General features: G+C 48.1%; 1 protein-coding gene across 1 annotated transcript in view; it reads right to left on the reverse strand.

Moving 5' to 3' along the window:
- Positions 1-21,457, reverse strand: part of kcnh3 (potassium voltage-gated channel, subfamily H (eag-related), member 3) — a 98,451-nt gene that overhangs the window by 67,096 nt on the left and 9,898 nt on the right. The window contains 4 exon segments of the mRNA XM_065017083.1: positions 7,671-7,875; positions 8,372-8,529; positions 9,428-9,683; positions 17,162-17,301. Of these exon segments, the coding sequence (XP_064873155.1) occupies positions 7,671-7,875; positions 8,372-8,529; positions 9,428-9,683; positions 17,162-17,301 (759 nt within the window).

Consider the following 21,457-nt stretch of genomic DNA (forward strand, 5'->3'; position numbering starts at 1 on the left):
AATCTGTGCAGAAGATCTAGGTGCTGCTGTAGGCCCTCCATGGTTGGTGACAGAAGCACCAGATCATCAGCAAACAGTAGACATTTGACTTCAGATTCCAGTAGGGTAAGGCCAGGTTCTGCAGACTTTTCTAGTGCCCTCGCCAATTCGTTGATATATTTGTTGAAGAGGGTGAGGCTTAAGCTGCATCCCTGTCTCACCCCACGGCCTTGTGGGAAGAAATTTGTGTTTTTTGCCTATTTTAACTGTACACTTGTTGTTTGTGTACATGGATGTTATAATGTCGTATGTTTTTCCCCCAACGCCACTTTCCATCCATTTGTATAGCAGACCCTCATGCCAAATTGATTGAAAGTTTATTTTCAAATAAACAAAAAATTAGAACTTTGCCTTAAACATTTTTTAAAAAATGGTCAATTAGGGTGTGCAGGGTGAATACGTTGTCTGTCGTACGATAATATGGTAAAAAGCCAATTTGACATTTGCTCAGTACATTGTTTTCACTGAGGAAATGTACGAGTCTGCTGTTAATGATAATGCAGAGGATTTTCCCAAGGTTGCTGTTGACGCATATCCCACGGTAGTCATTGGGGTCAAATTTGTCTTCACTTTTGTGGATTCTTTGTTATAGAGCCAAAAAGATTGGAGAAGTGGTTTACCCATACATCTCCATATTGGATAGATAATTATTTGTGCTGTTATTTGTTTAGTGTTTTCCAATTTTCCCAGAAGTGGTTAGAGTCTATGGATTCTTCAATTACATTGAGCTGATTTCTGATGTGCTGTTCCTTCTTTTTCCGTAGTGTATTTCTGTATTGTTTTAGTGATTCACCTTAGTGAAGGCGTAGAATCAGCTTTTCCGGGTGTCAATGCTTTCGGTTGGACAGGTTTCTCAATTTCTTTCTTAGATTTTTGCATTCTTCATCAAACCATTTGTCATTGTTGTTCATTTTCTTCGGTTTTCTATTTGAGAATTTTTGATTTGATAGGGAAGCTGAGAGGTTAAATATACTGTTAAGATTTTCTACTGACAAGTTTACACCTTCACTATTACAGTGGAATGTTTTGTCCAGGAAGTTGTCTAAAAGGGATTGAATTTGCCTAATTGTTTTTTGGTAGGTTTCCAAACTACATTCCTTCCATCTATAGCATTTCTAAATATTACTCAGCTCCTTTGGCTTTGATGCCTCATGATTGACTATTGCTCTGTTCAAGTAGACTGTAATTTTGCTGTGGTCTGATAGGGGTGTCAGTGGGCTGACTGTGAACACTCTGAGAGACTCTGGGTTGAGGTCAGTGATAAAGTAGTCTACAGTACTACTGCCAAGAGATGAGCAGTAGTGTACTTACCATAGGAGTCCCCTCGACCCCTACCATTGACCATGTACATACCCTGTACATATCAGACAGAGCTGCAGGATTGTGACCCGTTTTTGTTGGTTATGTTGTCATAGTTGTGCCCAGCGGGGCATATGTGGGAGGGAATGCTGTCACCTGCAGGCAGGTGTTTGTCCCCCTGTGGGCTGAGGGTGTCAGGTTCTTGTCCGGTTGTGGCATTTAGGTCGCCACAGACTAGTACATGTCCCTTGGCCTGGAAATGATTGATTTCCCCCTCCAGGATGGAGAAGCTGTCTACATTAAAGTTTGGGGATTCTAGTGGGGGGATATACCGTAGGTAGCACACAAGAGGACATTTTTCTCTGTTAAGATCATTGTTTTGATTAATTTAATGGAGTGAGTTAGGTCTGCTCTATACCAAATTAGCATACCCGCTGAGTCCCTTCCCTGTTTCACACCTGGTAGTTTGTTGGATGGGACTACCAGCTCTCTGTAACCTAGAGGGAAACCAGTGGGTCAGTCTCCTCTATACCAGGTTTCTTGTAGGATGACAATGTCTGTATTTCCGATTTCTTTGGTGAAGTCCAGGTTCCTGCTCTTTAGGCCAAAGGCAGATGACCTTGGATATAACCAGGATTAGATAGTGGAGGCGTTGTCTTCCATAAAGTGTCCAATGATTTTGGTCGTGTGGTTTGGCCTCAGGCCAGTAAGTGTGAGCAGAGCCTGCTGAACATCTGGTACATGCCATTGGCTTGGGCTAGTGTAAGAGTGGGGGTTGAGCCTGTTTGCCCGCTCACGGCCTGGGCATATGTGTGACTTCCATGTTGAGGGCCTCTTTGCGGGGGTTGGGTGCATGGGGCGGGCAAGAGGGGCCTAGGTCAATTGATCTGTTGCTCCTGTGTGAAGTGTTGGGGCTGCGTTTGAGAGCGATGTCCTTTAGAGTCCGGGCGAAGGTGTGCACTGCTGCCTTGTATAGGTGGACCTGGTCATAGAGGCTGTTCTAGTCCAGGGTGGAGTGGTGGACACTGCTGCCTTATAGAGGTGGACCTGGTCATAGAGGCTGTTCAAGTCCAGGGTGGAGTGGTGGGCACTGCTGCCTTGTATAGGTGGACCTGGTCATAGAGGCTGTTCAAGTCCAGGGTGGAGTGGTGGACACTGCTGCCTTGTAGAGGTGGACCTGGTCATAGAGGCTATTCAAGTCCCGGGTGGAGTGGTGGACACTGCTGCCTTGTATAGGTGGACCTGGTCATAGAGGCTGTTCTAGTCCAGGGTGGAGTGGTGGACACTGCTGTCTTGTATAGGTGGACCTGGTCATAGAGGCTGTTCTAGTCCAGGGTGGAGTGGTGGACACTGCTGCCTTATAGAGGTGGACCTGGTCATAGAGGCTGTTCTAGTCCAGGGTGGAGTGGTGGACACTGCTGCCTTATAGAGGTGGACCTGGTCATAGAGGCTGTTCAAGTTCAGGGTGAAGTGGTGGACACTGCTGTCTTATAGAGGTGGACCTGGTCATAGAGGCTGTTCAAGTCCAGGGTGGAGTGGTGGACACTGCTGTCTTGTAGAGGTGGACCTGGTCATAGAGGCTGTTCAAGTCCCGGGTGGAGTGGTGGACACTGCTGTCTTGTATAGGTGGACCTGGTCATAGAGGCTGTTCAAGTCCAGGGTGGAGTGGTGGACACTGCTGTCTTGTATAGGTGGACCTGGTCAAAGAGGCTGTTCTAGTCCAGGGTGGAGTGGTGGGCACTGCTGCCTTATAGAGGTGGACCTGGTCATAGAGGCTGTTCTAGTCCAGGGTGGAGTGGTGGGCCAGGAAAGCACTTGGTTTTGAGGCACAGTCACAGGAAATACTTGTGTTTACCTGCTGTATGGTAGCAGGGTGGAAGTCTTTTCGTTGTAGCAGGGTGGAAGTCTTTTCGTGGTAGCAGGGTGGATGGGGGAAAGTAGAAGAAGCCTTTTCAATCACTCCCTTCAGTGCTGTGGCCACCCTTTCCTGCTGTGCTCTCAGGTCATGTGTGCCTGTGTGTATTATTATGTGGCTGGGTGAACCTAGTTGTTCCTCAGACAGAGGTCTAGGGCGCGCTGGGTGTTTGGACACCAGAGTTTAAACACAATGCGTTTGAAAAAAAAATGGGGCTTTATTGGCATGGGAAACATATGTTAACATTGCCAAAGCAAGTGAAGTAGATAATATACAATAGTGAGATAATCAATACAAATGAACAGTAAACATTACACTCACAGAAGTTCCAAAATAATAAAGACATTACAAATGTATATACAGTGCCTTGCGAAAGTATTCGGCCCCCTTGAACTTTGCGACCTTTTGCCACATTTCAGGCTTCAAACATAAAGATATAAAACTGTATTTTTTTGTGAAGAATCAACAACAAGTGGGACACAATCATGAAGTGGAATGACATTTATTGGATATTTCAAACTTTTTTAACAAATCAAAAACTGAAAAATTGGGCGTGCAAAATTATTCAGCCCCCTTAAGTTAATACTTTGTAGCGCCACCTTTTGCTGCGATTACAGCTGTAAGTTGCTTGGGGTATGTCTCTATCAGTTTTGCACATCGAGAGACTGAAATTTTTTCCCATTCCTCCTTGCAAAACAGCTCGAGCTCAGTGAGGTTGGATGGAGAGCATTTGTGAACAGCAGTTTTCAGTTCTTTCCACAGATTCTCGATTGGATTCAGGTCTGGACTTTGACTTGGCCATTCTAACACCTGGATATGTTTATTTTTATATCCCATAAATGTCGTTCCACTTCATGATTGTGTCCCACTTGTTGTTGATTCTTCACAAAAAAATACAGTTTTATATCTTTATGTTTGAAGCCTGAAATGTGGCAAAAGGTCGCAAAGTTCAAGGGGGCCGAATACTTTCGCAAGGCACTGTATACATAGACATTTGTAACGATGTACAAATGGTTACCAGGGCTCAGTCTCTCTCTCTCTCTCTGCCCCCTCCCTCTCTCTCTCTCTCTCTCTCTCTCTGCCCCCTCCCTCTCTCTCTCTGTCTGTCTCTCTCTCTCTCTGTCTCTGTCTCTGCCCCCTCCCTCTCTCTCTCTGTCTGTCTGTCTCTCTCTCTCTGTCTGTCTCTCTCTCTGTCTCTCTCTCTGCCACCTCTCTCTCTCTCTCTCTCTCTCTCTCTCTGTCTCTTTCTGTCTCTCTCTCTGCCCCCTCCCTCTCTCTCTCTCTGTCTGTCTTTCTCTCGGTTTCTCTCTCTCTCTGTCTCTCTCTGTCTCCCCCCTCCTTCTCTCTTCCTGTCTGTCTGTCTGTCTGTCTCTCTCTCTGTCTCTCTCTCCACCTCTCTTATTTCCCCTCTCACTCTCCCCCTCCTCCCCACCCTCTCTCTGCCTCTCTCATTTCCTCTCTCCCCTCTTTTCCCCCTGCCCTAACCTGGGAGAGGTTTAGTTTAATAGACCCAGAGTCTGGTGGAGGGTTTCAAACAAATGGTGAGGGGTAAAGTACCAGGGCTCAGTGAGGGGTAAGGTACCAGGGCTCAGTGAGGGGAAAGTACCAGGGCTCAGTGAGGGGTAAAGTACCAGGGCTCAGTGAGGGGTAAAGTACCAGGGCTCAGTGAGGAGTAAAGTACCAGGGCTCAGTGAGGGGTAAAGTACCAGGGCTCAGTGAGGGGAAAGTACCAGGGCTCAGTGAGGGGTAAAGTACCAGGGCTCAGTGAGGGGTAAAGTACCAGGGCTCAGTGAGGGGTAAAGTACCAGGGCTCAGTGAGGGGTAAAGTACCAGGGCTCAGAGAGGGGTAAAGTACCAGGGCCCAGTGAGGGGTAAAGTACCAGGGCCCAGTACTTTCAGGGCCCAGTGAGGGGTAAAGTACCAGGGCCCAGTGAGGGGTAAAATACCAGGGCCCAGTGAGGGGTAAAGTACCAGGGCTCAGTGAGGGGTAAAGTACCAGGGCCCAGTGAGGGGTAAAGTACCAGGGCCCAGTACTTTCAGGGCCCAGTGAGGGGTAAAGTACCAGGGCCCAGTGAGGGGTAAAGTACCAGGGCCCAGTGAGGGGTAAAGTACCAGGGCTCAGTGAGGGTAAAGTACCAGGGCTCAGTGAGGGGTAAAGTACCAGGGCTCAGAGAGGGGTAAAGTACCAGGGCCCAGTGAGGGGTAAAGTACCAGGGCTCAGTGAGGGGTAAAGTACCAGGGCTCAGTGAGGGGTAAAGTACTAGGGCTCAGAGAGGGGTAAAGTACCAGGGCTCAGTGAGGGTAAAGTACCAGGGCTCAGAGAGGGGTAAAGTACCAGGGCCCAGTGAGGGGTAAAGTACCAGGGCTCAGTGAGGGGTAAAGTACCAGGGCTCAGTGAGGGGTAAAGTACCAGGGCTCAGTGAGGGGTAAAGTACCAGGGCTCAGTGAGGGGTAAAGTACCAGGGCTCAGTGAGGGATAAAGTACCAGGGCTCAGTGAGGGGTAAAGTACCAGGGCTCAGTGAGGGGTAAAGTACCAGGGCTCAGTGAGGGGTAAAGTACCAGGGCTCAGTGAGGGGAAAGTACCAGGGCTCAGTGAGGGGTAAAGTACCAGGGCTCAGTGAGGGGTAAAGTACCAGGGCTCAGTGAGGGTTAAAGTACCAGGGCTCAGTGAGGGGTAAAGTACCAGGGCTCAGAGAGGGGTAAAGTACCAGGGCCCAGTGAGGGGTAAAGTACCAGGGCCCAGTACTTTCAGGGCCCAGTGAGGGGTAAAGTACCAGGGCCCAGTGAGGGGTAAAATACCAGGGCCCAGTGAGGGGTAAAGTACCAGGGCTCAGTGAGGGGTAAAGTACCAGGGCCCAGTGAGGGGTAAAGTACCAGGGCCCAGTACTTTCAGGGCCCAGTGAGGGGTAAAGTACCAGGGCCCAGTGAGGGGTAAAGTACCAGGGCCCAGTGAGGGGTAAAGTACCAGGGCTCAGTGAGGGTAAAGTACCAGGGCTCAGTGAGGGGTAAAGTACCAGGGCTCAGAGAGGGGTAAAGTACCAGGGCTCAGTGAGGGGTAAAGTACCAGGGCTCAGTGAGGGGTAAAGTACCAGGGCTCAGTGAGGGGAAAGTACCAGGGCTCAGTGAGGGGTAAAGTACCAGGGCTCAGTGAGGGGTAAAGTACCAGGGCTCAGTGAGGGTTAAAGTACCAGGGCTCAGTGAGGGGTAAAGTACCAGGGCTCAGAGAGGGGTAAAGTACCAGGGCCCAGTGAGGGGTAAAGTACCAGGGCCCAGTACTTTCAGGGCCCAGTGAGGGGTAAAGTACCAGGGCCCAGTGAGGGGTAAAATACCAGGGCCCAGTGAGGGGTAAAGTACCAGGGCTCAGTGAGGGGTAAAGTACCAGGGCCCAGTGAGGGGTAAAGTACCAGGGCCCAGTACTTTCAGGGCCCAGTGAGGGGTAAAGTACCAGGGCCCAGTGAGGGGTAAAGTACCAGGGCTCAGTGAGGGTAAAGTACCAGGGCTCAGTGAGGGGTAAAGTACCAGGGCTCAGAGAGGGGTAAAGTACCAGGGCTCAGAGAGGGGTAAAGTACCAGGGCCCAGTGAGGGTAAAGTACCAGGGCTCAGTGAGGGTAAAGTACCAGGGCTCAGTGAGGGTAAAGTACCAGGGCTCAGTGAGGGTAAAGGGGGCTCAAAAAGTACCAGGGCCCAGTGAGGGGTAAAGTACCAGGGCTCAGTGAGGGGTAAAGTACCAGGGCTCAGTGAGGGGTAAAGTACTAGGGCTCAGAGAGGGGTAAAGTACCAGGGCTCAGTGAGGGTAAAGTACCAGGGCTCAGAGAGGGGTAAAGTACCAGGGCCCAGTGAGGGGTAAAGTACCAGGGCTCAGTGAGGGGTAAAGTACCAGGGCTCAGTGAGGGGTAAAGTACCAGAGCTCAGTGAGGGGTAAAGTACCAGGGCTCAGTGAGGGTTAAAGTACCAGGGCTCGGTGAGGGGTAAAGTACCAGGGCTCAGTGAGGGTAAAGTACCAGGGCTCGATGAGGGGAAAAGTACCAGGGCTCAGTGAGGGTAAAGTACCAGGGCTCGATGAGGGGAAAAGTATGACTGCTGTTTACTGATCAAATCTCAGGCTAAAATTATTTGGTACATCATTTTGCTACAGCCAAATGCTTAATAGAAGTCCTGACTTGAATGCCATTGCATCATGATTACAGTCATTGAACAAAATGTCTAGTAGAACCCATATGTTTTTTTCATTCATATTTTATTTAGCATGTCACTTTAACAATCATAATCTGATTTGCAAGACCAATCCTAGCCTAGCAAAAGCATCACAAGCATCCATGAGAATAACATACTGAATGCTTGTGAAGCTGCTTCTTGGCTCCCTTGAAAAACAGATGACAATCTCAATGTGACATGCAGACATGCTGGTGCACTGACCGATGTCCCAGGAGTTGGGGCTGTTTTCGATCTCTCTGCGTCCGATGAAGTACCAGACGCAGGCCATCCAGTGGGCCAGCAGGGCGAACATGGACATGAGCAGGGTGAGGACCACAGCACTGTACTGGGAGTAACGCTCCAGCTTCTGGAGCAGCCTCAGCAGGCGCAGCAACCGCACTGTCTTCAGCAGGTGGACCCCAAAGTACTACAGAAACACACACACAGACATCAATTATGAGCTCCGTCACAGCGTTTGACATTTTAGGTATCAGTCCTACATTTCAGAGATCCTTTGTAGCGTGGTGTACTACAGTACCCATAATGCCTTGTGTAACATATCTGGATTGATCTTAGTAGGGACAGTTCCAAAGCTAATATGGTGTCCGTTTCCTTAACAATCCATCCCTCACACCACTACACCAACCCCAGAGACACCACTACACCAACCCCAGAGACACCACTACACCAACCCCAGAGACACCACTACACCAACCCCAGAGACACCACTACACCAACCCCAGAGACACCAATACACCAACCCCAGAGACACCACTACACCAACCCCAGAGACACCACTACACCAACCCCAGAGACACCACTACACCAACCCCAGAGACACCACTACACCAACCCCAGAGACACTGTTCATCTTTACTTCTGTCATTTTTGTCCTGTAACCAGTCCCACACAGAGACACTCACCACACTGACGTTAAATGCATAGAGCAGGTCAAAGGGCAATGCAGCGATGAGGTCAACAAACAGCCAGGTGGTGACGTAGTGCACACAGATGGAACGAGCGTCGTACACCACCTGGCCCGATGTGCTCACAAAGGTCGTCCGGAAGTTCAACGCGATATCTGTAGAATGACAGATAGGATATATTAATGTACATTCCTATCTCATTACGAGTAGCATTGTTGATATATAAGTGCACTGCTGTACATGGATAGAGGCTATTATTTGACAATATGACCACCGGTCACATCATTGACTAGAGACGCATCATTAACACTGCAGTTAGTTCACTTTTATGATGTCCATCTGTCTGCCTTTAGACAGACAAAGACAGAGAGTGAGACAGAAAGAAAGAGAGAGAGAGAGAGAGAGAGAGAGATAGAGAGAGACAATGAGAGAGAGAGAGAGAGAGAGAGAGAGAGACAATGAGAGAGAGAGAGAGAGAGAGAGAGAGAGAGAGAGAGAGACAATGAGAGAGAGAGAGAGAGAGATAGAGAGAGAGAGACAATGAGAGACAGACAGAGAAACGGTGGGCAGAGTTTCCATCAGGGGCCAGTAATACAATAATGAACAAATAAGTGTTCATTACAATTAACTATTCATTTAATTAGATGACTGTATGTATTCTCCCACAATGAACATACTAAGTACCTGGAGAAAATGTAATTAGTGTTGTGTAGAAGGAGGAAGTTCTCTAGCCATATGTACTATGCCAATCCGTTGGCAGAGGATGTAAATCATAGAGATTGTCATTAGGAAGTGTACGTATGGGGGTAAAGTCTTTAAATAGGGACATGCAGTCATGTTGCATCATGTTAGAATAGTGTTGGAATAATGTTATACTAATAGATGCAATAGATAACGTTAGACAATGTGGAAGCAATGTTAGAAGAACGTTAATATTAGAAAAATATCAGAATAATGTTAGAATAACATCAGAATAATGTTAGAATAACATCAGAATAATGTTAGAATAATGTTAGAATAACATCAGAATAATGTTAGCCCTCTTCTCCTTACCCAGCATAAACAGGATCTCCACCAGGATGTCACTCACACTGGGGGGGCTGCGGGGGGCGGAGCTTCCTTCGTCCCGTCCCCCCACCACAGTGAAACACACATTATAGGGCACTGTGACTGCGACATAGAAGGTAGCCAACAGGATTAGCCAATCCCAGCCAGCCTTGAAGGTCCCGTAGTGGAGCAAAATTAATCGGGATTTCTGTATGGCTGCCACCTTGTACTCTGGGATGGGCGGATTGTCCCCAAACATGTTCTGGAGGGGTGAGGAGAGAGAGACACGTCAACAACATGTTCTGGAGGGGTGAGGAGAGAGAGACACATCAACAACATGTTCTGGAGGGGTGAGGAGAGAGAGACATCAACAACATGTTCTGGAGGAGTGAGGAGAGAGAGACACGTCAACAACATGTTCTGGAGGGGTGAGGAGAGAGACACGTCAACAACATGTTCTGGAGGGGTGAGGAGAGAGAGACACGTCAACAACATGTTCTGGAAGGGTGAGGAGAGAGAGACACGTCAACAACATGTTCTGGAGGGGTGAGGAGAGAGAGACACGTCAACAACATGTTCTGGAGGGGTGAGGAGAGAGAGACACGTCAACAACATGTTCTGGAGGAGTGAGGAGAGAGAGACACGTCAACAACATGTTCTGGAGGGGTGAGGAGAGAGACACGTCAACAACATGTTCTGGAGGGGTGAGGAGAGAGACACGTCAACAACATGTTCTGGAGGAGTGAGGGGAGAGAGACACGTCAACAACATGTTCTGGAGGGGTGAGGAGAGAGAGAGACACGTCAACAACATGTTCTGGAGGGGTGAGGAGAGAGAGACACATCAACAACATGTTCTGGAGGAGTGAGGAGAGAGAGACACGTCAACAACATGTTCTGGAGGGGTGAGGAGAGAGAGAGACACGTCAACAACATGTTCTGGAGGAGTGAGGAGAGAGAGACACGTCAACAACATGTTCTGGAGGGGTGAGGAGAGAGAGAGACACGTCAACAACATGTTCTGGAGGAGTGAGGAGAGAGAGAGACACGTCAACAACATGTTCTGGAGGGGTGAGGAGAGAGAGACACTTCAACAACATGTTCTGGAGGGGAGAGGAGAGAGAGACACGTCAACAACATGTTCTGGAGGGGTGAGGAGAGAGAGAGACGTGAACAACATGTTATGGAGGGGTGAGGAGAGAGAGACACGTCAACAACATGTTCTGGAGGAGTGGGGAGAGAGAGACACGTCAACAACATGTTCTGGAGGGGTGAGGAGAGAGACACGTCAACAACATGTTCTGGAGGGGTGAGGAGAGAGACACGTCAACAACATGTTCTGGAGGAGTGAGGGGAGAGAGACACGTCAACAACATGTTCTGGAGGGGTGAGGAGAGAGAGAGACACGTCAACAACATGTTCTGGAGGAGTGAGGAGAGAGAGAGACACGTCAACAACATGTTCTGGAGGGGTGAGGAGAGAGAGACAGTTCAACAACATGTTCTGGAGGGGTGAGGAGAGAGAGACACGTCAACAACATGTTCTGGAGGGGTGAGGAGAGAGAGAGACGTCAACAACATGTTATGGAGGGGTGAGGAGAGAGAGACACGTCAACAACATGTTCTGGAGGAGTGAGGAGAGAGAGACACGTCAACAACATGTTCTGGAGGGGTGAGGAGAGAGACACGTCAACAACATGTTCTGGAGGGGTGAGGAGAGAGACACGTCAACAACATGTTCTGGAGGAGTGAGGAGAGAGAGACACGTCAACAACATGTTCTGGAGGGGTGAGGAGAGAGAGAGACACGTCAACAACATGTTCTGGAGGGGTGAGGAGAGAGAGACACGTCAACAACATGTTCTGGAGGGGTGAGGAGAGAGAGACACTTCAACAACATGTTCTGGAGGGGTGAGGAGAGAGAGACACGTCAACAACATGTTCTGGAGGGGTGAGGAGAGAGAGAGACGTCAACAACATGTTATGGAGGGGTGAGGAGAGAGAGACACGTCAACAACATGTTCTGGAGGGGTGAGGAGAGAGAGACACGTCAACAACATGTTCTGGAGGGGTGAGGAGAGAGAGACGTCAACAACATGTTATGGAGGGGTGAGGAGAGAGAGACACGTCAACAACATGTTCTGGAGGGGTGAGGAGAGAGAGACACGTCAACAACATGTTCTGGAGGGGTGAGGAGAGAGAGACACGTCAACAACATGTTCTGGAGGAGTGAAGAGAGAGAGACACGTCAACAACATGTTCTGGAGGGGTGAGGAGAGAGAGACACGTCAACAACATGTTCTGGAGGGGTGAGGAGAGAGAGACACATCAACAACATGTTCTGGAGGGGTGAGGAGAGAGAGACACGTCAACAACATGTTCTGGAGGAGTGAGGAGAGAGAGACACGTCAACAACATGTTCTGGAGGGGTGAGGAGAGAGAGACACGTCAACAACATGTTCTGGAGGGGTGAGGAGAGAGAGAGACGTCAACAACATGTTATGGAGGAGTGAGGAGAGAGAGACACGTCAACAACATGTTCTGGAGGGGTGAGGAGAGAGAGACACGTCAACAACATGTTCTGGAGGGGTGAGGAGAGAGAGAGACGTCAACAACATGTTATGGAGGGGTGAGGAGAGAGAGACACGTCAACAACATGTTCTGGAGGGGTGAGGAGAGAGAGACACGTCAACAACATGTTCTGGAGGGGTGAGGAGAGAGAGAGACGTCAACAACATGTTATGGAGGGTGAGGAGAGAGACACGAACACATGTCAACAACAACATGTTCTGGAGGGGTGAGGAGAGAGACGTCAACAACATGTTCTGGAGGGGTGACGTCAACAACATGTTCTGGAGGGGTGAGGAGAGAGAGACGTCAACAACATGTTCTGGAGGGGTGAGGAGGAGGGGTTCTGGAGGGGTGAGGAGAGAGAGACACGTCAACAACATGTTCTGGAGGGTGAGGAGAGAGAGACACGTCAACAACATGTTCTGGAGGGTGAGGAGAGAGAGACACGTCAACAACATGTTCTGGAGGGGTGAGGAGAGAGAGACACGTCAACAACATGTTCTGGAGGGGTGAGGAGAGAGAGACACGTCAACAACATGTTCTGGAGGGGTGAGGAGAGAGAGACACGTCAACAACATGTTCTGGAGGGGTGAGGAGAGAGAGACACGTCAACAACATGTTCTGGAGGAGTGAGGAGAGAGAGAGACATCAACAACAGGATTTAGGATAATAGCAACATGTAAAATTCAACATACTTTGTGTCTGGGGGTTTTCCTGACCTGAACAGGAAAAACTGTTCTGCCAGTTTGTTGTCTTAGGTCTCTCTTTATGTAGTGTTGTGTTGTCGCTCTTGTCGTGATGTGTGTTTTGTCCTATATTTATATTTGGTTTGTTTATATTTAATCCCAGCCCCCGTCCCCACAGGAGGTCTTTTGCCTTCTGGTAGGCCGTCATAGTAAATAAGAATTTGTTCTTAACTGACTTGCCTAGTTAAATAAAGGTTTAAATTAAATTAAATTCAATGAAATGTCTACATGAACGGAATAACAAACACAAGGCTTTTTTCACTAAAGTCAAGGAGAACCTGCTCAGTCGGATCCAACAACCTTCATCCCATCTGGTGTGAAGTCACCTCTCTCTGTCCTCCATTACTGGCCCAAACCCATTTCTATAGATACACATGAAAGTGGCTGGGACAGGAGGGACTGGATTTTGTAGATTGAGTTCCTCAAAGCAAACGTACTCAATGTCCTTGTAGCGATCCTTGAGATGTGGTTGGACACTAAGCTGTCTTGGCAAGGTGTGTGTGTAGGGTGTGTCCTTGTAGCGATCCTTGAGATGTGGTTGGACACTAAGCTGTCTTGGCAAGGTGTGTGTGTAGGGTGTGTCCTTGTAGCGATCCTTGAGATGTGGTTGGACACTAAGCTGTCTTGGCAAGGTGTGTGTGTAGGGTGTGTCTTTGTAGCGATCCTTGAGATGTGGTTGGACACTAAGCTGTCAAGGCAAGGTGTGTGTGTAGGGTGTGTCCTTGTAGCGATCCTTGAGATGTGGTTGGACACTAAGCTGTCAAGGCAAGGTGTGTGTGTTGTGTGTGTCCTTGTAGCGATCCTTGAGATGTGGTTGGACACTAAGCTGTCTTGGCAAGGTGTGTGTGTAGGGTGTGTCTTTGTAGCGATCCTTGAGATGTGGTTGGACACTAAGCTGTCAAGGCAAGGTGTGTGTGTAGGGTGTGTCCTTGTAGCGATCCTTGAGATGTGGTTGGACACTAAGCTGTCAAGGCAAGGTGTGTGTGTTGTGTGTGTCCTTGTAGCGATCCTTGAGATGTGGTTGGACACTAAGCTGTCTTGGCAAGGTGTGTGTGTAGGGTGTGTCCTTGTAGCGATCCTTGAGATGTGGTTGGATACTAAGCTGTCAAGGCAAGGTGTGTGTGTTGTGTGTGTCCTTGTAGCGATCCTTGAGATGTGGTTGGACACTAAGCTGTCTTGGCAAGGTGTGTGTTTTGTGTGTGTCCTTGTAGCGATCCTTGAGATATGGTTGGACACTAAGCTGTCTTGGCAAGGTGTGTGTGTTGTGTGTGTCCTTGTAGTGATCCTTGAGATATGGTTGGACACTAAGCTGTCAAGGCAAGGTGTGTGTGTAGGGTGTGTCCTTGTAGCGATCCTTGAGATGTGGTTGGACACTAAGCTGTCAAGGCAAGGTGTGTGTCCTTGTAGCGATCCTTGAGATGTGGTTGGACACTAAGCTGTCTTGGCAAGGTGTGTGTGTAGGGTGTGTCCTTGTAGCGATCCTTGAGATGTGGTTGGACACTAAGCTGTCAAGGCAAGGTGTGTGTGTTGTGTGTGTCCTTGTAGCGATCCTTGAGATGTGGTTGGACACTAAGCTGTCTTGGCAAGGTGTGTGTGTAGGGTGTGTCCTTGTAGCGATCCTTGAGATGTGGTTGGACACTAAGCTGTCAAGTTAAGGTGTGTGTGTAGGGTGTGTCCTTGTAGCGATCCTTGAGATGTGGTTGGACACTAAGCTGTCAAGGCAAGGTGTGTGTGTTGTGTGTGTCCTTGTAGCGATCCTTGAGATGTGGTTGGACACTAAGCTGTCAAGGCAAGGTGTGTGTCCTTGTAGCGATCCTTGAGATGTGGTTGGACACTAAGCTGTCTTGGCAAGGTGTGTGTGTAGGGTGTGTCCTTGTAGCGATCCTTGAGATGTGGTTGGACACTAAGCTGTCAAGGCAAGGTGTGTGTGTTGTGTGTGTCCTTGTAGCGATCCTTGAGATGTGGTTGGACACTAAGCTGTCTTGGCAAGGTGTGTGTGTAGGGTGTGTCCTTGTAGCGATCCTTGAGATGTGGTTGGACACTAAGCTGTCAAGTTAAGGTGTGTGTGTAGGGTGTGTCCTTGTAGCGATCCTTGAGATGTGGTTGGACACTAAGCTGTCAAGGCAAGGTGTGTGTGTTGTGTGTGTCCTTGTAGCGATCCTTGAGATGTGGTTGGACACTAAGCTGTCAAGGCAAGGTGTGTGTGTAGGGTGTGTCCTTGTAGCGATCCTTGAGATGTGGTTGGACACTAAGCTGTCAAGGCAAGGTGTGTGTGTTGTGTGTGTCCTTGTAGCGATCCTTGAGATGTGGTTGGACACTAAGCTGTCAAGGCAAGGTGTGTGTGTTGTGTGTGTCCTTGTAGCGATCCTTGAGATGTGGTTGGACACTAAGCTGTCAAGGCAAGGTGTGTGTGTTGTGTGTGTCCTTGTAGCGATCCTTGAGATGTGGTTGGACACTAAGCTGTCTTGACAAGGTGTGTGTGTTGTGTGTGTCCTTGTAGCGATCCTTGAGATATGGTTGGACACTAAGCTGTCTTGGCAAGGTGTGTGTGTTGTGTGTGTCCTTGTAGCGATCCTTGAGATATGGTTGGACACTAAGCTGTCAAGGCAAGGTGTGTGTGTAGGGTGTGTCCTTGTAGCGATCCTTGAGATGTGGTTGGACACTAAGCTGTCTTGGCAAGGTGTGTGTGTAGGGTGTGTCCTTGTAGCGATCCTTGAGATGTGGTTGGACACTAAGCTGTCAAGGCAAGGTGTGTGTGTTGTGTGTGTCCTTGTAGCGATCCTTGAGATGTGGTTGGACACTAAGCTGTCTTGGCAAGGTGTGTGTGTAGGGTGTGTCCTTGTAGCGATCCTTGAGATATGGTTGGACACTAAGCTGTCAAGGCAAGGTGTGTGTGTAGGGTGTGTCCTTGTAGCGATCCTTGAGATGTGGTTGGACACTAAGCTGTCAAGTTAAGGTGTGTGTGTAGGGTGTGTCCTTGTAGCGATCCTTGAGATGTGGTTGGACACTAAGCTGTCAAGGCAAGGTGTGTGTGTAGGGTGTGTCCTTGTAGCGATCCTTGAGATGTGGTTGGACACTAAGCTGTCAAGGCAAGGTGTGTGTCCTTGTAGCGATCCTTGAGATGTGGTTGGACACTAAGCTGTCTTGGCAAGGTGTGTGTGTAGGGTGTGTCCTTGTAGCGATCCTTGAGATGTGGTTGGACACTAAGCTGTCAAGGCAAGGTGTGTGTGTTGTGTGTGTCCTTGTAGCGATCCTTGAGATGTGGTTGGACACTAAGCTGTCTTGGCAAGGTGTGTGTGTAGGGTGTGTCCTTGTAGCGATCCTTGAGATGTGGTTGGACACTAAGCTGTCAAGTTAAGGTGTGTGTGTAGGGTGTGTCCTTGTAGCGATCCTTGAGATGTGGTTGGACACTAAGCTGTCAAGGCAAGGTGTGTGTGTTGTGTGTGTCCTTGTAGCGATCCTTGAGATGTGGTTGGACACTAAGCTGTCAAGGCAAGGTGTGTGTGTAGGGTGTGTCCTTGTAGCGATCCTTGAGATGTGGTTGGACACTAAGCTGTCAAGGCAAGGTGTGTGTGTTGTGTGTGTCCTTGTAGCGATCCTTGAGATGTGGTTGGACACTAAGCTGTCAAGGCAAGGTGTGTGTGTTGTGTGTGTCCTTGTAGCGATCCTTGAGATGTGGTTGGACACTAAGCTGTCAAGGCAAGGTGTGTGTGTTGTGTGTGTCCTTGTAGCGATCCTTGAGATGTGGTTGGACACTAAGCTGTCTTGACAAGGTGTGTGTGTTGTGTGTGTCCTTGTAGCGATCCTTGAGATATGGTTGGACACTAAGCTGTCTTGGCAAGGTGTGTGTGTTGTGTGTGTCCTTGTAGCGATCCTTGAGATGTGGTTGGACACTAAGCTGTCTTGGCAAGGTGTGTGTGTAGGGTGTGTCCTTGTAGCGATCCTTGAGATGTGGTTGGACACTAAGCTGTCTTGGCAAGGTGTGTGTGTAGGGTGTGTCCTTGTAGCGATCCTTGAGATGTGGTTGGACACTAAGCTGTCAAGGCAAGGTGTGTGTGTTGTGTGTGTCCTTGTAGCGATCCTTGAGATGTGGTTGGACACTAAGCTGTCTTGGCAAGGTGTGTGTGTAGGGTGTGTCCTTGTAGCGATCCTTGAGATATGGTTGGACACTAAGCTGTCAAGGCAAGGTGTGTGTGTAGGGTGTGTCCTTGTAGCGATCCTTGAGATGTGGTTGGACACTAAGCTGTCAAGGCAAGGTGTGTGTGTTGTGTGTGTCCTTGTAGCGATCCTTGAGATGTGGTTGGACACTAAGCTGTCAAGGCAAGGTGTGTGTGTTATGTGTGTCCTTGTAGCGATCCTTGAGATGTGGTTGGACACTAAGCTGTCTTGGCAAGGTGTGTGTGTAGGGTGTAATAGGGCGACTTGCGTTGTTGAGTTTGATCTTGCTCTTGTCCTGTTTCTGCAGGTGTCCAGACAGGTGGTAGAGCACCGCCCGGCTGCGTCTGCGGTTGGTGTTGAAGCCTGGGGGACGGGTGACCTTGTGCATCTCCAGACCCGTCTCCTCATCTGGGAACACAGAGAAGGTTGAGGAATTTAACGAATTCATTGATACATTTTAATTGACATTTTCTTTGAGAAATGGAAAATCCATATAGAGTTGCCTCAGCCATGTGAGTACAACAACGCACACATAAACAATTATTGAAAAGGATTTAAAATCACAACAAAGTCATCAGACCTATTTCCATTGTGATCCTTGTGGGGGTGAAGGGTTCATTAACTACAAATCTAGGTTCAGATTGCCTTATGCCCCATCCTAACCTCATAGCCATTAGGAGATGGAGGAATGTCTGATCATGCATATCAGTGGTTAGGGGCAATGTCAGTTCTTAGGGTTTGGAAAAAGAAATGGATGATTCAGCAGTGTATCATTTATCTTCCATCTCAACCAATTAGATATACTTCAAATTATTCATATTATTTAACTGATTATGCTACTCATTTTCCCTCTGTCCATAACTCTATATGTTTTGCTCAAAGGTATCCACCCTTATACAGTAACTCAATTCACTTTATATTCCCACAAATTAAATTAATTCAACGCTTTTAATTGGATGCATGTCAAATGGCCCGGACCAGACAAAGACACATTCATATTACTGAAATCCATACCTAGGAAAGGAAACCCTTCCTCTCTCCCCCTCCTTCCCTCCCTTTCACCCCTCCCTCCCTTCCTCTCTTCCTGCCTCTCTCCCCCTCCTTCCCTCCCTTTCACCCCTCCCTCCCTTGAGCCAGGTGCATCTTGGCACCATTGTTAACAAGAGTTTATGGCCAGAGGTGAGCCTAACAGGAAGTTACTGAATGACTCATCAGTAAATCACGGGACAGAGAGAGAGGGATGGTGAATAGAGGGAGAGAAAGAGAAAAGTACTTCTTGTTATTTACTTATTTTCTTAATATGTTCATATTTTTAATGAATCATTCATTTCCAAAGTACGTCTTGGCAATATGTACAATACATATTGATGTGAGAAAGAAAATGAGAGAAAGAAGAGGGAGATTGAGAGAGAGAGATCCAGAGAGAGAGAGAGAGATATCCAGAGAAAGGAGAGAGAGAGAGATCCAGAGAGAGAGAGAGATCCAGAGAGAGAGAGAAAGGAGAGAGAGAGAGATCCAGAGAGAGAGAGAGAGAGAGAAAGGAGAGAGAGAGAGATCCAGAGAGATCCAGAGAGAGAGAGATTGAGAGAGAGAGAAAAGTACTTCTTGTTATTTACTTATTTTCTTAATATGTTCATATTTTTTATGAATCATTCATTTCCAAAGTACGTCTTGGCAGTATGTACAATACATATTGATGTGAGAGAGAAAATGAGAGAAAGAAGAGATCGAGAGAGAGAGAGATCCAAATCAAATCAGATAAAATGTTATTGGTCACATACACATGGAGAGAGAGAGAGATCCAGAGAGAGAGATCCAGAGAGAGAGAGAGATCCAGAGAGAGAGAGGAGAGAGAGAGATCCAGAGAGAGAGAGAGAGATCCAGAGAGAGAGATCCAGAGAGGAAGAGATTGAGATAGAGAGAGATCCAGAGAGAGAGAGATCCAGAGAGAGAGAGATCCAGAGAGAGAGAGATCCAGAGAGAGAGAGATCCAGAGAGAGAGAGATCCAGAGAGAGAGAGATCCAGAGAGAGAGAGAGAGATCCAGAGAGAGAGATCCAGAGAGGAAGAGATTGAGATAGAGAGAGATCCAGAGAGAGAGAGATCCAGAGAGAGAGAGATCCAGAGAGAGAGATCCAGAGAGAGAGAGAGATCCAGAGAGAGAGAGGAGAGAGAGAGATCCAGAGAGAGAGAGAGAGATCCAGAGAGAGAGATCCAGAGAGGAAGAGATTGAGATAGAGAGAGAGAGAGAGAGAGGAGAGAGAGATCCAGAGAGAGAGAGAGATCCAGAGAGAAAGAGATTGAGAGAGAGAGATCCAGAGAGAGATCCAGAGAGAGAGAGAGAGATCCAGAGAGAGAGATCCAGAGAGGAAGAGATTGAGATAGAGAGAGAGAGGAGAGAGAGATCCAGAGAGAGAGATCCAGAGAGAAAGAGATTGAGAGAGAGAGAGAGAGAGAGAGAGATCCAGAGAGATCCAGAGAGAGAGAGAGAAAGGAGAGAGAGCGATCCAGAGAGAGAGAATGAGAAAGAGAGAGAGAGAGGTGAGAGAGAGAGGAAATAGAGAAAGAGAGATCCAGAGAGAGAGAGCAAGAGAGCGTGAGAGAGACAGAGCCTTAGCTCTTTGTGATGTATTCATTGATATTAGAAATGGTGCCCCATTTGTTTTTGTTCTAAATCCAATATGGTCGCCAGTGCTAAATCAGATTTAGGAAAGGTGGTATTACCGTTGAATTTTGTTGCCATACAAAACACGAAGCCTGTTAATTTGTAGATAGTGGACCAGTCTTCAACAATATGCCATTATATGTTCTCCCCGCTATTATCCAGAAGGCGAGGTCAGTACAGGTGCATCAAAGCTGGGACCGAGAGACTGAAAAACAGCTTCTTTCTCAAGGCCATCAGACTACTAAACAGCAATCACTAACTCAGAGAGGCTGCTGCCTACATTGAGACCCAATCAGTGTCCACTTTAATAAATGGATCACTAGTCACTTTATACAATGGCACTCTAAATAATGCCACTTTAATGTTTACATATCTTACATTATTCATATCACATGTATATAATGTATTTTATACAGCACCTTGCCTATACTGCTCGGCCATCGCTCATCCATATACTTATATGTACATATTCTCATTCACCCCTTTAGATTTGTGTGTATTAGGTCGTTTTGGGGGAATTGTTAGATTACTTGTTAGATATTACTGCACTGTCGGAACTAGAAGCACAAGCATTTTTCTACACTCACATTAACATCTGCTAATCATATGTATGTGATAAATACAATTTGATCCTCAGGTTCCTAGATTTTGGGGGAAAGGTGGAGGCAGCGAAGAGAGTACTGTATGAATCAGTGGTGGGATGTGGGAAATGTCCCAATTTGGCTTTTCTGTCAATAGTAAACAGCTCTCATCCTCAGAGGCTAGGAGAGTATTGGGGGAACTCAAGCATAGTATCAGTGAAGTGGAGGTAGAGATGGTGGGGCAAGACAATGTAGGCCTCCAGGCTAATTTAGCTGAATTATGTAGAGACCTGGACAGTTTTCTACTGAGTTGTACAGGGCAGAACTGTGTGATCCTATGTGTGCTCAGGTCTTGTTTGCAGGACTCTCTAAGCTCTCTCTGGCAAAGAGGGATGAAATGGACATTCCCCTGTTGTCCCATGAACTGGCAGAGGCCGTAACCCACATGTCCCCCGGCCGTGCACCATGGGTCGATAGACTCCCAGTGGAATTTTCAAAACAATTCTGGGGAATAATTAAACTGGACTTCTTTTGCGTATTGCGTGAGTGCGTTGGGGTAGGAGAGTTGCCAATGAGCTGCCGTCGGACGGCTCTGACTCTCCTGTCCAAAAAGGGGGCTTGTGTGAACTTAAGAACTGGAGGCCAGTGGCATTGCTCTGTGCGGACTACACAATATTTGCCAAGGTCCTCGCTAACAGACTGAAGTCCCATCTGGACTCTATAGTGCACAAGGACCAGACATATTGTGTACTGGGATGCTCAATCACGGACAACTTGTTCTCTTTAGACCAAGAGAAGGCTTTTGAGAGAGTGAACCATGAGTATCTGTTTAATGTGATGTCTGTGTTTTGGCTTGGGGAAAGGTTTTTGGCTTGTGTGAAGATGTTGTATGCTGGGGCGTCATTTATGGTCAAGGTGGGAGGGGGGCCTCAGTAGGCCAGTCTGGATGAGGCGGGGCATTAGACCAGGATGCCCTCTATCGGGGCAGTTTTATACAATAGCCATTGAGACTTTTTTGGAGGGATAGGCCCCCCCCCCTCTGCTTCCGGGGAGTTTACAGTGGGGTTGTGAAGGAATTAACATTTTGGGGGTGTACCTGGGCTCGGCGAGGTGGGTCAGGAAGAACTGGGAGGGGCTGTCACAGAGGTGTCAAGACTGGCCAAGTGGAGGTGGCTCCTGTCCCAAGTGAAGGAGGCTGCTTATAATCAACAACCTGGTGGCATAGTGTTGTATATGTCCGTCCACGAAGGAGGACAGGGTCTGGTGGGACTGGAGAACAGGGTGGCTGCATTCCGACTAAAGGCGGCGCAGAGACTGCT

This window comes from Oncorhynchus nerka, linkage group LG1, assembly GCF_034236695.1.
Source record: "Oncorhynchus nerka isolate Pitt River linkage group LG1, Oner_Uvic_2.0, whole genome shotgun sequence".
Lineage (NCBI taxonomy): Eukaryota > Metazoa > Chordata > Actinopteri > Salmoniformes > Salmonidae > Oncorhynchus > Oncorhynchus nerka.